At 37.2% G+C, this 16,953-nt stretch overlaps 1 protein-coding gene across 4 annotated transcripts in view; it reads left to right on the top strand.

Moving 5' to 3' along the window:
• The window catches only part of LOC139978362 (serine/threonine-protein kinase ATR-like), a 47,339-nt gene extending 30,396 nt beyond the window's left edge, over nt 1-16,943 (top strand). For all 4 annotated transcript variants that reach the window (XM_071988505.1, XM_071988507.1, XM_071988504.1 and 1 more), the window contains exons 42-60: nt 61-176; nt 959-1,156; nt 2,201-2,269; nt 2,783-2,882; nt 3,389-3,672; nt 4,262-4,460; nt 4,738-4,848; nt 5,695-5,763; nt 6,596-6,682; nt 7,455-7,573; nt 8,296-8,425; nt 9,747-9,944; nt 10,898-10,986; nt 11,474-11,542; nt 12,209-12,304; nt 12,762-12,915; nt 13,179-13,330; nt 13,820-13,922; nt 14,587-16,943. In XM_071988505.1, the coding sequence (XP_071844606.1) occupies nt 61-176; nt 959-1,156; nt 2,201-2,269; nt 2,783-2,882; nt 3,389-3,672; nt 4,262-4,460; nt 4,738-4,848; nt 5,695-5,763; nt 6,596-6,682; nt 7,455-7,573; nt 8,296-8,425; nt 9,747-9,944; nt 10,898-10,986; nt 11,474-11,542; nt 12,209-12,304; nt 12,762-12,915; nt 13,179-13,330; nt 13,820-13,922; nt 14,587-14,760 (2,517 nt within the window). In that variant the 3' untranslated portion in view covers nt 14,761-16,943. The remainder of the gene's footprint in view (nt 1-60; nt 177-958; nt 1,157-2,200; nt 2,270-2,782; nt 2,883-3,388; nt 3,673-4,261; nt 4,461-4,737; nt 4,849-5,694; nt 5,764-6,595; nt 6,683-7,454; nt 7,574-8,295; nt 8,426-9,746; nt 9,945-10,897; nt 10,987-11,473; nt 11,543-12,208; nt 12,305-12,761; nt 12,916-13,178; nt 13,331-13,819; nt 13,923-14,586) is intronic.
• Nucleotides 16,944-16,953: the final 10 nt, after the last annotated feature.

Below are 16,953 nucleotides of genomic sequence, written 5' to 3'. Positions count from 1 at the left end.
TTTTTGTCATAACTAATGTTTGCTTATTTTCCCCCTGTTTTTGTTTTATTCCTGAATAAGGATTTGAGTGAATTTGAGAAACAACTGAAGGTGGTAAGGAGTGCTCAGATGGGTCCACTGTCAGCAGCTAGTATGGAGAAGGGATCTTATCAACGGGGCTATGAGTTCATAACGAGGTATTGTTAATTAATGTTAAAGGGTGAAGCAGGGTAATGGACTATTCAGGCCAACATTGTCATTGACAGCTTTCGGTGAAACAAGCCTTTTGATCACTGCACAAATGTGTAACACTAGGCCCCACACTAGGCAGAGAAACTGTGCTCCTAATGTTGAGCTTCAATATTAATCCTAACTTTTGCACTCATCTGTTAGCAGTTGAAAACTTTAAAAAAAAAATCTACCTTTTATAATATTTTAAGTCAAGTAAGTATTTATGTTCATATTGCAAACAAATAAAAAAGAATAGTAATAGGTTTTTTTCCCTTTTTTTTCGCCTCCTCTTGTAGCAAACAAAGAAATGAAAATAGCTATTTTAGCAAAGAAATTGATTTTAAAGCCTTAAAAGTGACTTATTTTGAATTTCTAAGATGGCTAAACCATCAAATATTCTTGCTTATGTTCTGGAAACTGTCACCGTCTGAAGATTGTCAATATTCATGCAGTTTACCTTTGTGGGGAGCCAGTTGGGACAATTTAACGTGATATCCATACTGCTTGTACTGACAATATGAGTGCTCTGAAGCGGGACATGACACTTCAGTATAGCAAAAATTGTCCCAACTGGGCGTTGTGGGGAATTAGACATATATTGGTATATATAAAGAAGATTTGCATTCACCTATACATGGGAACACATCAGGGTTGGTGTCTTCCCTGAAATAAAATCGACTGGAGTTATTGTATGTAACATAAAGCCTTTTCATCTACAGTATTTAATATTATATAAATCTTGTTTCAGGTTGCATATGCTTTCTGACCTGGAGAGAGGACTGAAACAGCTCGTATCATCCGAAGTTGGTGAAGACTCTAGGTCTCGTAGAGCCGATGAAAGATTATTCTCAGAATGGAACAATCGTCTAGCTCTCACCCAAGCCTCGTTTAGAGTCCAGGAGCCACTGCTCTGCATGAGAAGGATCATACTCGGACTATTTGATCCGTAAGCAATGTTTGATATTCTTTATTTTAGCGGCAAACTATGCTTGGACTCTCTGATCCATAAGCAATACATGATATTGTTTCTTTTAGCAGCAACTTATCCTCGAACTTGTTGATCCGAAAGCAATACGTGATATTTTGTCTTTTAGCAGAAAATTATCCTCGGACTCTTTGTAAGCAATACTTTAGATTTTTCTGTTAACAAAATTGTCCACAAATTCTTTGATCCATAAGCAATACTTGATATTGTTTCTTTTAGCAGAAAGTTATCCTCAGAGACTTGATCTGTTAGTTTTACATCACATTCATGCAAGAGAAGGGTCTCCCTTATGAATTCTTTGCTGCTTGATATCGCTTCATGAAATGGACGATCTTTTGATCCGTTGATCTGTACTTGACAATTGTCCTCTTACTTACTGATCTGTATTGGCGAATGTGTTTGTGCTGTGGTACCGTAGCTTTCTTGTCCTGCTCGCATTTCTAATTAATTCGATAGACCTATAGGTTCTAGGAAATATCATCGTTGCAGCCACATAATCAGTGTGAAATAGATTTGTATAATAGTTAATATTGTTCTTGGGCTTTTTGAGATTCTAAAGTACTGCTGCATATTCATCTAGTGAAGACATTTGTCCTTTTGACATTTTGAGAATAATTGTTTCACAACAAGCTCTACAAACCGTTGAGACGGTTTAGTTGTTCAGGGTGAAATTTAGGAATTCAATTAATGGAGAAGGGCCTGATGCAGTGCTACAGTTTACATAAGGTTACAACAGTTCCATGCTGTATCAAAGTATGTGTAACCTAGGAAAACAAATATGAGCAATTATGAACATTTCCTATGTCACTAAAACAGAAAAAATAACCACTACCTGCTTGAATGTTATTTAATATAGAAATGCTCTGAGGTTTTAATATAACAGTACACTGTATACATATGCTTATGTCATCATTCAATTCCTTTATCATGTTCTTCTTTTTTATGATTTTTATATTCAGTGGAAATTTATTTTATTTTTTAACTATCTGTCTTTTCTGTCCTTAGAAACAATCACCCTTCCGTCAAGCAGGAAATTGGCCAAAGTTGGTTGAAAAGTGCCAAAGTGGCTAGAAAGTGAGTGAAAGTCATTCTTTTCTTATTGAGTCACATTATGATATAGTTTGGAGATTTTGGAAGCTCAAATGCCTTTTCCAGGGATACTTTGTGTTTTTTCCCATGTCTGTTATAAAACCACTATTTTAATTACATGTCCACATTTTGTTCTTGTCCATGTCTTTCTTTAGAGCCCAGCCAGTCGGGACAATTCTGCAATTCTAGTATCGCTGTATACTGTCCTACCATATATCAATGCACTGATACTGACTTTATGAACAGTTCCTTACCCTTTATCTGATCCAATGCTAATACCACTCTATACTGTCCTCCCTACCATGCTTCAAAGCACTAGTACTGACAGTATGGACAGTTCCTAACCCTTTATCTGATAGTTACGGGATATTCCTACTGTCAGTACGAGTGCTTTGAAGCATGGCATGAAAGTACAGTATATCCAAAACTTGCAACAAATTGGGGTTGTAGAGCTACTATTTTAATTACATGTTCATGTTTTCTATTTTTCTATTTCAGAGCCAATCAGATGCAAACAGCATACAGCTTTCTCCTCAATGCCAGCTACTATTCGTTACCAGAGTTCTTTTTAGAGAAGGCCGAATGGCTCTGGAATAAGGTAAACTGGACAATCATGTTTTTTACAGTATTACAATATTGCTGATCTCCATGAATGGATTGGATGGATGGTATCTTTCAATTCCAGCCAATGACATGTCAAAATTATGAAAGTCACCAATTTGTCATTGTTGCAATTCATGCATTTTAATATGACATGACTTTGGTGGAGGTCAAAGGTCGACGTAAGTCATCAAAGGTCAGACTTTTATCAAATACTTGTGAAGCAACATATCTCAATAAGCAGGAACTTAGGCAGTTGTTATCCTCTTGTTTTTGTTCTTTCCGTTCCTAGGTTGGTCCGAACAGTCCATTTTTTTTTATTACGGAACTGCCTCACCCTTTTCTCTTTATTTATGATGCCAGTCATTTTATGTGAAACCCAATTATAATTCAGACATTATGGTGTCACAGTTTCCACGGAACAATGACTTATCTTTTGTTGACTCAGATTGTCTTTTTCTAACGTTTTGTGTTTTTTGTGTTTTTCTCTTCGTCGTGTTAAAGGGAGATGGACACCAAGCCCTCATCTGTCTCCAAAATGGAGTCGCAGAACACTTCCCACCATCGAAAATGCAGCAGAATCTCAAACAGAGGGAAGCCCATGCCAAGGCGCTACTCCTGATAGGACGATGTATGGAGGACACCGCCAAGTTTGAGAGCAATTCTGTCATGAAACAGTACAAGGAGGTCTCTGACGTCCACCCGGAGTGGGAAGACGGTTACTTCTACATGGCCAAATATTATGATCGACTTATGCTCAACTTTACCGACAGACCTGAAAAAGCAGGGTACGCATTTCACAAGCCCCCACCCAATCCTTCCCCCCCCTCCCCCACCTCACCTCCGACTTAACAAATGAAAGTCAAACATGAATAACAAAATTCATCCGAGATGTATTCTGTCATATAGATTTGAAGTGAGTACCAAACGTTATTAGTTTCGTTTATCGACAATCTACCTTGCCACTAGAGTTTGATGTCTGAGTCTGGTTTAATGTTAAAGATTCTCAAAGTTAATGGATTCATCTTGTATAGAACTATGAATGAGAGGAGCTTTGAAAATATATAACCTTTGTACTCTGTTGGATTGTCCTGCTTCAGAAGTAGGTAGTCTTTTTTTCTTTATTTGCCTTTATTGAAGTCAAAATTCTGCCTAAAAATGTGTTGATTTATGTTGAATTCTTCTCCCTTTCTGAGGGAGTATCTACTATCTTTATATCCTTTTCATGTTTTAATGGACATTGGCTATATCAGAACAAGTTTTGTTTATCCCCACCCATCTCCTGTTAATCCCTCCCCCCTTAACCCTGTGATTCATCTTGTTGTGTTTTGTTTCATTCTGCCTGGTTACAAATGTTTTTTTTTTTTTTGCTTTCAGAGAGTTTGTAATTAGGATCATCCAGAACTTTGGCCAATCCCTACGATATGGCAACCAGCACATCTATCAGTCCATGCCCCGCCTCTTGAGCCATTGGCTGGACTTTGGAGCCCACGTAGCTGAACTGGAGAACATGAAAGGAAGGACCAAATCAGATAAAGTGGAAAACATTAAAGCTGTTCTGAGCCAGCTTAATGCAGTGAGTCCCAACAAACATACTTTTTACTTTATATTTAATATTTATATTTAATAGCAACTATAAAATAGCAAATGTTAAATTTGATTTTTTTATTAACCTTGAACACATCACACATCTATTAAAGCACACTTAATTTGACCAACATTTCTCAATCCCCCTTGGAATACGTAAACATCTTAGCGCCCCAACTCCCACTCCACTCCCCATCCCTTCACCCCTAAAAAAAACGTTGCTCTAATCCATTCATTTGACCAACGTTTTTTAATACTCGCTCCAGATGGTGAAGGATTTCACCAATAAGCTGGCTCCTTACCAGTTCTTAACGTCATTCTCTCAACTCATCTCAAGAATCTGCCATGCGCATCCAGCTGTGTTCCAGCATCTCACGGTGAGCATTCTTTTCCTACGTCCTCAGATCCATCTTAGATGGAAGAACTTCTGCAAACTTAAAATGATGTTTTCAAGTTGTGTATTAAGGGATATGAACTCCTGTTTTACTTTCATCAAGTAGGACACATTCATCGTTTCAATCTACTACGTACAAATCTCTCATACCTTACAGTGTCTGTAAAGGTTCTTGTGTATATTATTTGTCTTGTAATTGTAAAAAGTTTGTTCAGCATCAAATTTTGAGACGTTAGAAGCTCAATTCATGTTGGTGGGATTACGTAAACATGGTCCCTGGAAACGCAGATCAAATAACACCATTCTTGAGGGTCACCCAGTCGTGATTTATAGGAGGGCACCATGGTCAAATGGCTAAAGGAGATGGACTTGTGATCTAAGGATTGCAGGTTCTGAGTCCTGGCCAGATCATTATGATGTGTCCTTGGGCAAGTGACTTTTTCTCCATTGCCTCTCTTTACCCCCAGGTGTAAAAATGTGGACCAGCGAGGTAACTTGTGAATAAAGTTACGGGCACTGTTTAAGATTAATCTGTTGACCTTACTTCCAAGCTGTTACAATATGTGAAAGATGGCGAAAAACCCAGTCCTTTCCACTAATGCCACCTGTTCCATAGACCACCCCCCTCCCATCCTCTCTTCACCTCCTCCTTCTACTCTCTGCCTCCACCCACTCCCCATCTCCCAAGATTGTGTTCCCACCTCCCTTCCTCTTTTCACCTCCTGGTTCTACTCTCTGCCTCCACCCACTTCCCATCTCCCCAGATTGTGTCCCCCCCCCCTACAACACTGAATACTTGCAATATCTTTTTATTATTTCCCATCTTTAGGAGATCATATCCAAGGTCCTTGCACACTTCCCACAACAATCAGTCTGGATGTCCATGGCTGTTTCAAAGGTACTGATTTATCTTCATTGTTTTCAAGATATCTTGTTTCATTCAACAGTTATTTTTGTTTCTTAAAAAGCATATGAAACTATGTAAATCAATATTGCAGAGCAAGGTGCCATTTTTTTCTTCTTTTGTTTTATCTATAACACATGAACAAGCACTCACATGGTAGTTTGCAAAATCAATTTGAAAGTGAAAAAAGAAACTGCTGGGCTACCACAAGATTTGAACCAGTGACTTCGGTACTGTGTTCTGTCATCAATAAACCTAGCCAGCTCTAGATTGGTGGCAATACCATTCTTTTCTAGGGAGTGTATTGATATTTGGAAGAGCAAAATTTCTCTTGAAATCCTCTCTCTGCCATTTTCTGGTTTGCATCCAATCAAACATGGAATGGAATATAATGTGGCTCCTAACTGTCCCCCACCCCCCCAACCCCCTCTGTCACCCAGCAGTGAAATGGTTCATTGATTAACACCCACCCCCTCTGTCACCCAGCAGTGAAATGGTTCATAGAGTAACACCAACTATCGAGGGCTTGTTTAAAGCTACACTGGTAGAGCAAACCGATCAGTTTCCTGAGGTAACTGGTTTCAATCTTTTACTAGCCAAATGATATATGATTAAAATCTTTTAAAAATGTCCATAATTTCCAGTCTGGTTTTGATTTATGTTTTGGTTTTTAATCTTTAATATTCTAGATGTCAGGTTTGAAGAGCTGTAATGTCCAATATTTGAAATATATGGAAGGGAATTAGAGAAAGGAATAAATACAGGCATTTGTTAAGTTATTATTTAATTTTTATGTATATATTTATTTTTCTTACCTATCAATCAGTCGACCAATCAGATGCGTCAGCTAAGATGTAGGGACATCTTCAGAAGAGCCACGCAACTGGACAAGAATCTAGAAAAGTTTATTCGGGTAGGGAGAATAAAAAAAACCTCTGTTTTCAATGAATGATTAGTAGTACATTGTTTATACTTGCTTGCTTTCAATTCTCCTTACCCATAGAAAGAGTGATTGAGTGTTACCTAACAGTGAATTTTCATGCTGTGTAGCTTTCTGCATAATCAAGGCCATCAGTTGAACAGTTCCATTGAATTTTTTAAACTTTTTTACTCATTATAATTTCATCCAGCTATTGTTCTGAGAACTGATGGTGCACATAATCTCACTAGTGTTATTAATTAAAAATGCAATGAACACTAATTACTCCCAGCAGTCTGAAACTGATTGGTCTGATTGGTGTATTTCATAATTACCAACCCTTCCTCCAATCCAATTCAATCCATCATATTATTCTTCTGGCAGGCATAACATAGAACCTTCAAAGAGACAATCATACAACACATATCTGTATAGGGCTTACCATATTGCTTACATTTGGAAAAGTGGGACACTGGATTCCTCTACCTTCTATTTTTATACTTAATTTTTCTGTTATGAAAGCTGAAATAGTCTGTAAGTGTTTTAAATTTTTCTCTCTCATAGTTTAGAGCCATGATAAAACAAAATTGTCAATTTTCAGTTTTCAATTTTGAAATTGTACGTGAAGTATTGCTAGTGCTGCATGGTAGGTGAGACGTCATAAAGCAGTCCAATGTATCATGTGTGTTAGTAGTATGTGATTGTCAGAACAGATGTAAATGGGTTTCTATTATCAATTCTTGGTCCGGTTCTCTCTATATACCAGGACGCCACCAAGCTGACAGACAGGCTGTTGGAGCTTTGCAACAAGTCGGTTGAACGGGACTGTAACCTGCTCAGTATTAACAAGGATTTCAGAAACCTAAAGAGATTGGTGACTGACAGGTGAGGCTGTAACCATAGCAACTGGCATAACCTGTTTGTGTTCCTTTTCATGTACTAACACTTTATGAAATTCTTTTCAAATATTGACAAACCACATGATGAGCAGAAAATGCACGAGATAATAAAAGTAAATAAAAAAATAAAAAAAAGCTAAGAGGTTAGCTTACGATTTAATCCAGACGCTTCAGTAATACCATTCATACCAACAGAGCATGTACGTTTCACTTTTTGATTAAAATGTTATGTCTTCATGTTGACAACTTGTCTGTGCGACCAATCCCCCAATGTTATAATCACATAAAGCAATAATGTATGATGGCCATGTAAATATTGCATTTATCTGCCTGGATAGCAGAAGTGTATGTATCTGAAGCCATAAAGCACTGCATGTAAACAGGTGCACATCACTAGCCCCCCCCCAATCACCCCACCCCTTCTCACAAACACCTGCACCCAATCCATGACCTATAAATCATATAGGTGTATGTCTCAAAAATTTGGTCTGAGATCTCAAAAGGCCCTTGAGAGGATCAGCTATTTCTGATAATGCAGATTACAATTACTGAAAGAAGGTATCTTGGGGACAAGTTCCATCCAGCCATTTCCTCCATACCACAGGTACTGAACTTTGTGAGATATAGAAAACAATTTCTATTTTTGTTGAATTATGAGGTGTCATTCTAATCATATTTCTTTATGTTTTAAATTACATTTCATTCCAGGAATTTCAGTCAGATCATTGTACCCTTACAGTCCCTGATGACAGTGACCCTACCCAGCACCCAGACCGCCCACAAGCAGCATGACCCATTCCCAACGACACCAGTCTACATATCTGGATTTGATGATGGGGTGAGCTGGAGTGGTTTAGAGTATAGATTTGAATGATTTGAAATATGTTTCTAGACCACTTCTTTAAAAAATTTGTATTCTTCACCGAGCATTATGATTCTTTTTGCAGTACATCATTGGCCAACACCGACAATATCCATTTTTATTAGCTGCATTGGGAGTGTATGATATGTATTTTACTCAATGGCAGGTTTTTGCATAACTATTAAATAAACTATTTAACAGGTCCTAAATTTTTATTGTGTGGTGAGCTTGCCCAAGTTAGGTATACTTTCTAATTATGATAAGTAAATTAGACCATCATTTTGGTAAAGTTGATAATAAACTGGATTATGTTTTGTCTATATTGATAGTTGATTGTAAAGGTGTCACAAAATTCAGGTAGATTTGCTTTAAAGTGATTCTGTGTTTCCAAAATAGGAAATACAAAAAAACGTTCATTTTCAAAAAAAATAGTAAAGCTGCTTATCTGACAAACCATGAAAAATGAGAAAGTTTCACCAAGCTAATTATGCCAAAAACATAAGGAATTAATGAATGAAAGTATCAAACAATTTATCCGCTTAAGACAGATTTCATTCATGTATTCCATTACGCTGTGTCTCTTGTTTTAAACAAGCCAATGAGAGAATGCACTGTAATGCATATTCAGTACCATCGAAGCTCTCCTTGCTTGAAGAATAGCTGATCGTCACCAGCAGACTAGTGACAAGTGACAACAATACAAAGTGTGCAAAACCTAGCCTATGGTCACACATAACACTACACTTGGTATCACAGCTCTTCAATCATCTATCTTCACAATCTCTCTCTGATTAGGCCTGATAGCATAACTTTATTAGAACTAGGTCACTGACTAGGCTACTAATATTATACTAAGACCTAGGCTACCGCTACTAGTATGCCTACTAACAGTAACAGTTAGCCCAAGTTCTAACTGACATTCGATGAAGCCGATGGAATGACAATACTATCTTTATTGTGTATTCAATTCATCAATAATTTCGCTTTTAAAGTCCTATGATATGAGAATAGTGTCCGTTTCCATAAGTTTTAATAACTATCACTGTAATTTTCAGTCATCAAATGACATATTTCATGCTTGAAGAACCCCAGTGGGTACATTGAAAAGTAACAAAAAAATTAGATCAAACATTGTCCTATGTATTTACTTCTACAAAACACACGTAATCACTTCAACGTCATTGGCATCACCTAAAACAACGGAGAACAAAACTTAGCCCTCATGAATAAATATTTTCATCTTTATCAACATTTTTTGATTGTTTGTTCAATCCTTGATTTTGATGAATTAATCCAGGTGGAGGTTCTGGCATCTCTACAACAACCTAAGAAGATTAGCATCCAGGGGAATGATGGGAAGGTTTACGCAATGCTATGTAAACCCAAGGATGACCTGAGAAAGGACAACCGTCTGATGGAGGTCAACGGCATCATAAACAAATGTCTGATGAAGGACGCAGACGCCAGGTGGAGACAACTACACATCAGGACTTATGTAAGACTAAAACAGAATTTATCGATAAGATACAGTTTAGTGAGAAGTGTCAACTTTAATATACAATGACGTCATCTTTGCCAATCATTTTATCTACCCAAAATTCATAGTATAATCAATCAAATGGTAAGCTGGGTAGTTGAAATAGTAATCTGACATGCTTGGTGCATTGCAGGAGTGTACTACAAAGGTGTAGAAAATTTAGCAAGGGAATTTTTTAATTTTTATGGTTGTTTTTTTATTTATGGACCAAGGAGGAGAGTGAGGAGGTGGAGGGGGAGGGGGGGGGAGGTTAGTTGGCCGACCAGGGATATCTTCATCTTCACCTATGATACTATATCACAGTGACTTAAGATACTGTGTGCAATTAAACAAAAGACACCAGGGACCCTCTCTATTTAAAGGCATTGAAGAAGCTCTGAAAAAGTTAACTTACTGTTGCTTGCAAGTGACGTTTTGTTTGTATCGCTACAAAATGCAGACAGTAATGAAACGTGATACCTTGTTATCTTTAGCTGGACCTGAGATGTCCATCACTGTATCGTTTGTATACTGTGTTGTGGGTATTGACCGCAGCTGTATGTACTGACTGTACACTAGTGTCTAATTACCGACGGTAGCAATTAAGCTGTGTGTGTATTTTCTGGGATCAATGGTGGTGTATAACACTTCTGTTACACCTCATTCGAAACTAGGTCAGATTACCGGCACTAGATGTTTCTTTTTGCGCGGGACTTCACACCCTTTAAAGTCACACCCTCATCCCTCCTCGATAACATTTAATTTCAAGCGGCCAAAATCTCTTTATATGTATTTCATACTCAAGAACTGTTTCTCTAAGAGTTTAATGAGTTTTGCATTTTGTTTTTATATATAATATATCAATCTCTTTCATTTGAATAACGAATTTAAATGTTTTCTTTTTCTCTTTATAAATATATTCCCTTTAATAGGCCGTAATCCCATTGAATGAAGAGTGTGGACTCATCGAGTGGGTTCCAAACACCTCGGGACTTCGCCACATACTGACAAGACTCTACAGGTAAGAAGACACTTGATGAAGTCTGAACAGTTAGGCTCAAACTGAAAACGGTCATTAATGTCATAAATAAAATACCTGTAGTGTTACAAGCTAGTTTTCTGAATCTCTCCTGAATCATGAAATGTGGAAGGTTATTCTTTGAAAAGTCTATTTCATCCTGTTCCTATGAGATTCCTCCAACTTTCAAGTTGAGTGATGTGTCATTGATATGTATGAAACTGAGTTATACAAATATCGAAAAGTCTTTTGTGTACATGACCAGTTCCCCCCCCCCCCCTCCCCGCCTGTGGATGCCAGGCTTATAACCAGATGACAGATTTAATAGTGCTTCGAAAAATTTAAAGGTGAATTCCCAAAAGATTAAGTGGTTTTGAAATGCAACATGCATTGCTAGAAAATGTGTGTGTGGTTCCTGATATTGAAATCAATGTTGCACCTAAAAATCATTGTCTGATCCCTCTATGTTTTAATTCCTTATCCCAAACAGACAGAAGGGGATCTTTTTATCTTCGGCTGAAATCAAAGCTCTGTTTCCTGCACAGATAGAGTCACTTGAGTAAGTATAAACAACTGTTGCAAAATGGTTTCAAGGGATTTTGTTGTTAGAGCTTATGATCCTATTTAACATACTGAAAATTTGTTTGTTACATATTGCCAGCTGTTATGATGTGAAAAATACTTTTCAAAACTGCAACAGTTTGCAGTTTGTGAACAACAACATGTTTGTAAATATTTGTCTGTTTTCATCTTTCATTTTATATTTGCAAAATAGAGAGAAATTCTATATCTCATCTCATTTTACCAGTGTTATTGATAGGTTACCAATGCAGGCAGAGAAAGTACATAAGTTGGTTCAAGAATGTAGCCATCAATACAAGGAGAAAAACTAGATCAGCGAAGTCAGAAATGCCATTACGATAATTAGGACGAAAAGAGAAATTTATTTAAGTTTCGTCGAGAATCAATTCTTTCCTTGTCTGTAATCTGTAGCTAATTGTACAAGAAGAAAAATGTAATCAGCCAGGTCAGGAATCAAGTCATCCATTATGTCCATTATGATAATTAGGGCATGAAGAGACATTTAATCAGATGAGTCAAGAATCAATTTTGTCAGTGTCTCTACCTATTAATAATTGGTCAGGATATCAATTCAGAGTTTGATGTGGTTATGTCATTGTATTGCACACCTCATGTAATGTCATTTTCTCCTCATTTGTCGCAGAACAAAACTAAGGTTATTCAACACTAAACTCCTGCCAAAATATCCACCTGTGTTTGGGGAGTGGTTTCTGAAGACGTTTCCAGATCCAACATCATGGTAGGGTTCTTTTCCACGATCATTTACGGCTTTTCAATCAGGTCGAAAGAAATATTTTTTGAGTTGAGAAATAACATTCGATTCCAGGAAGTTTGTAATGTCCTGTGTGTTGGAAAGAAATTGGTATTAGCACTGTGCTTGATTTAACAAACCAAACTGGGATTGCATGTAATTCTATAGTTACCAACTGTGATGAAGATAACCTAATAGTGTCTATTAAAATTAATTCAGGGAGCATTCATTCAGAGGATTTCATCCATGGACAGAAGATAAACTGACTTTTGAAATTGGAAACAAGTTTTACAGACAAAATATAGTTAGATTGTGATGTAGCTGGGTGACCTTAGGAGTAGCAAGTGATCTGTTTTATAAAATGAGCTCTAAGTTGGTAAAGACTCTTAATTTTAATTTCTCATATTGAAATCTGATTTGACCATGTTTTGTTCCCTGTTGATAGGTATCTGAGCCGCCTGTCCTATGCTCGTACCGCTGCAGTCATGTCCATGGTAGGATACATTCTTGGACTGGGTGATCGCCATGGAGAGAACATCCTCTTGGATTCAACCAGAGGCGACTGTGTCCATGTGGACTTCAACTGTCTCTTCAATAAGGTGAGAATCTTGAAGCTTAATGGCAAATGATTAAGACAGGCTTGACCCTAAGGTCAAGCTGTGGTTATGCTTCAACCCTCAGATATATACATTAAGTGATTCTCCAATCTGATGCATAAATCTTAACCACAAACTCTATAATCCTACCATTTTTCAATTGTAAAGGTTTTAATTTCCTTATGATATTTTTTTCATAATTTTAATATCTTTAAGGTGTCTATAGTAGTTTTGAGTCAGATGAACAAGTTTTCTTTTCTTTACAGGGAGAGACATTCGATTGGCCGGAGAGGGTCCCTTTCAGACTGACCCAGAATTTGCTGCACGGAATGGGTCCTTTAGGCTTCGAGGGGGTCTTCAGGAGGGCCTGTGAAGTAACAATGACTGTCATGAGGGACCAGAAAGACCCTCTCATGAGGTACCAAAGAGGCTTTTAAACATGTGTAACAGGTTATAGCAGGGCAATAAATAAAATCAAAACTATATGTTTTGGTTTTTGGCAAGTAAATGATACGTAAGCAAGCCCTGTTAATAGTGATATCAAAAATTCTTTTGTTTTTACAATTATTTTAAATTGGCTTATTTGGAATATCAATTAACTGTTATGATACAAACTGATTCAAGAACGTAAAATGTACCTTGGAAGACTTGCATTGGTGCAGTGTGATGGCAAAATGTAACAAAGAGCGACCACCTACCTTATGTTTTGTGATGGGGAGTGGGTGGGGGGGCGGGTGGCTGGGGGGAGGTGGTAGACAACCCATATATGGCAATTTCTTCACACGTCCTCAGGTTTAACTTCATGGCAGGTGTACCACCCTGTTTAAAAATAATTCAAATATCTTTGCAGTAACACTTAGCAATTTTAGAATATTTCTATTTTTTTCATTCATCTCTGTAATCGCAGTGTATTACGCACGTTGATCTACGATCCGTTGGTCGAGTGGAGCAAACCCAGCAGAAGCCGTTCAACAGTGGTAGCAGAATCCGGTGAAGTTAATAACGAAAAGGTATGGTTGTATGGAAAATGTTTTGATGTACTTCAATCTTCTCTTACCTGTCTCCGAAGGTGGTTACCCAGAAGTGGGTCAGCAGAGTGAAGGGTCAAAGTGCTACAGACTTTGGCTGGTTAGTTAGAAGGGAAAGTACATGATTTGCGAGGAGACAGGTAAGTATCACAGCTGTCAGATATGTAAGTTTGGACGTGTCTGACCAATCAAATGATGATGAAAATGGAAATAACCAAATTTGAAAAAAAGGCTATGAAACTGATTTTCCTTTTATGGCAAAGTTCATCAGACGTATTTCTGTATTTCATTTAAAGCTTCAGAATAAGATTAAGTTTGCCACATCATAGTTGTGTCTGTTGAAGGTCATAAAATCAGGGATTGATATGGGAGGGTAGAGTGGGTGGGAGGGGGGGTGGAGAGCAAGGTACCAGAAAACATTGGAATCTGGACCTTCAGCACCTCAAAAGTTGTTTAGATGATTCTTTGCTGTTTTTACACCAAACATATTACAATTGGATCATCCTATGCTCAACTGTGGTAGTAACAGCACAATATTGGGAAAAACCCTTCAATATTGTGATATTTTATCCACAATGGCATATCATTAAACTGCTTTCCCAGGTGTTATCTGTTAGTTATTTCTTGTTTCATTTAATCTCTTCAGGCACAGGTTCACGTTAGAGACATCGAGCAAAGACTGCAAGGAATACTGAAGACGAAGCATAAGGCCAGAGGGCTCCCTCTATCTATTGAAGGACATGTAGATTATCTGATCAGGGAGGCAACAGACCCAAAGAATTTGTGTCAGATGTATGTAGGTTGGGCATCCTACCTGTAACTAAACATACCGTACTGTGGTAGGCTGGGCATCCTACAGGTAGTTATCATACCGTATTGTGGTAGGCTGGGCATCCTACATGTAACTTAACCATAGGATACTGCACTGTGGCAGGCTGGGCATATACCTGCAACCATGCTGTACAGTGCTACCATACATATCCATAGACAGTGAAATTTAGAGGTTGTAGTTAGATGCAAGATACGTTATGTCAGATGTATGTTGGCTGGCTGGGCCTTAACCTTAAGTACTGTACTGTGTTAGGCTACCAGTCTGTATTTGTATGTAGGCTAGGTTGCATCAGATGTATGTTGGCTGGGTCTCCTACCTGTAACATTGTAAGACTTACATAACTTTGTTAGGCTACTATACATACAGTACTCTGGGATGACCATAGATGATTTGTAATAGTCTGTAATTAGATGTAGGTTCGGTTGCCTACAAATTGTAAGCTCAGTTGTGCACAATTTTGTAAAGTTTGGTTGTTAATGGTTGATAATAAACATCAAGGGTGCCCAATGATGTGTTAAAACTCAACAAATTCAAGAAAAGGTGTTTTATGCCCCTAATTGTAAGCAGTTATGCAACTGACTGGGTAAGTTATTTTCAACTTGTGTGACAAATGTTTTGCTAAGATCCGATCGTCACGCACATATTCTTAGAATATTTCTTAGTTGGATTCACTGTGCGATTTTTTCGATCAGGGAAGTATATAGTTGCAATGCACAAAGTCCATTATTCTTCATTTTTGTCATCGCTGATAACAAAAAATATTTCCAAGTTTTACACAGATAAATTAAAAATATGCCATCCATAAAGAAATCCCTTTTCTGACATCAACTTGTATCAAAGGAAGATATGGTTTTGGATCTAGCTATTGACTATACACACAAGTTTGATCTTCTTGAACATGTAAATGAATCTTTAAGTTTCCTCAATCCGTTTACAGAACAATAATATTGTTTCAACTGCAAAAGGATAAATTCGGGAAAGCGACTGGTGTATATCGTTTGCACTACCTGGCTTATCAAATTATCCAGTTTGGATAATTTTTTAATAGCTAATTTTTTAACTGTGTGGTGCTATTAAGTAGAATGGCTTAAACCTAGTTGCAAATACACCACAATTATTAAAAGCAAGATGGATAGGTTCAGTATAGCCAGAACTAAGGGTTCATATAGCTCTCAGCTTGTAGAGTACAGTAGCTAGTTTTCCTGCTATCACTGGTTCAAAACTAGTCTAGCTGTAAGATTTCTCTGCAATTTCAGAGTTTGTTGATATTTTTCTGGTCACATTACTACAAATACATCTGCATATGTTATACTTGCAAAAAAATTGAAAAATGCTGACAATAAAATAAAAACAACACTTTTTCTTCTTTCTTTTATCAATCAATTTTGATACTTTTTTTCCTTTATGTAAACTCGCTGTGAATACACCAGCTTGCATAATAGCAAAAAAGAAAATAGAATAATTTTTGACTTTAATATTTCACCATGATACAATGAATCTCTTTACTGCATTGGTTAGAGTCAGTCCACACAGACTGTAATAAAACCTGGGTTAATCCATATCAAATCCATTTTATGTATTGTTTGTATGTTTGAAATTACACAGTATAACAGGTATAACAAGTAAAATTATTACACAGTATAACAATTACCACTGTAGACGCCATGATTCTGTCATAGGCTAGGATATTAAATAAAAGTATGGTGAACATTTGCAGTTTGGTAAGAATTATATACCAAGATGCAACATGGCTTCAAATAATCAATGGTAGTAATTATTTTGTTTACTTTACAAAACATACACACATGAGAGTGCTTTAACATTGTCGGCTCCTGCTGATAGGATGGTATGAAAGATAAAAATGTGACAGATTTTCGTCCGGTATTTACCTCGATATGAGGAACGGAATCAAACAGAGAAGCTAAAAATGGTAAATAATTGATATCAAACTTTTAACTATTTGTTGGATTCATAATGCAGTATTATTCCTCACAAATTTTTAGGGCTTTCGCCCTTGATGAAAGGATTTCCTCTGAGCATCGATATAATTACACACCATTCTCATGGACAATTAAAGGCCGTAATTGCCTTTACTGGTAACAAGAAAACGGACTGAAATATTGTGTGGGGAATCGCGGTAAACTTTCCTCGTCTATCAAGGATGGCATAAGGAAGAAATAT

This window comes from Apostichopus japonicus, chromosome 13 (genome assembly GCF_037975245.1).
Source record: "Apostichopus japonicus isolate 1M-3 chromosome 13, ASM3797524v1, whole genome shotgun sequence".
Classification (NCBI taxonomy): Eukaryota; Metazoa; Echinodermata; class Holothuroidea; order Aspidochirotida; family Stichopodidae; genus Apostichopus; species Apostichopus japonicus.
Note: the sequence above shows the minus strand (reverse complement) of the source record. Positions and strands in the feature narration are given on the sequence as shown.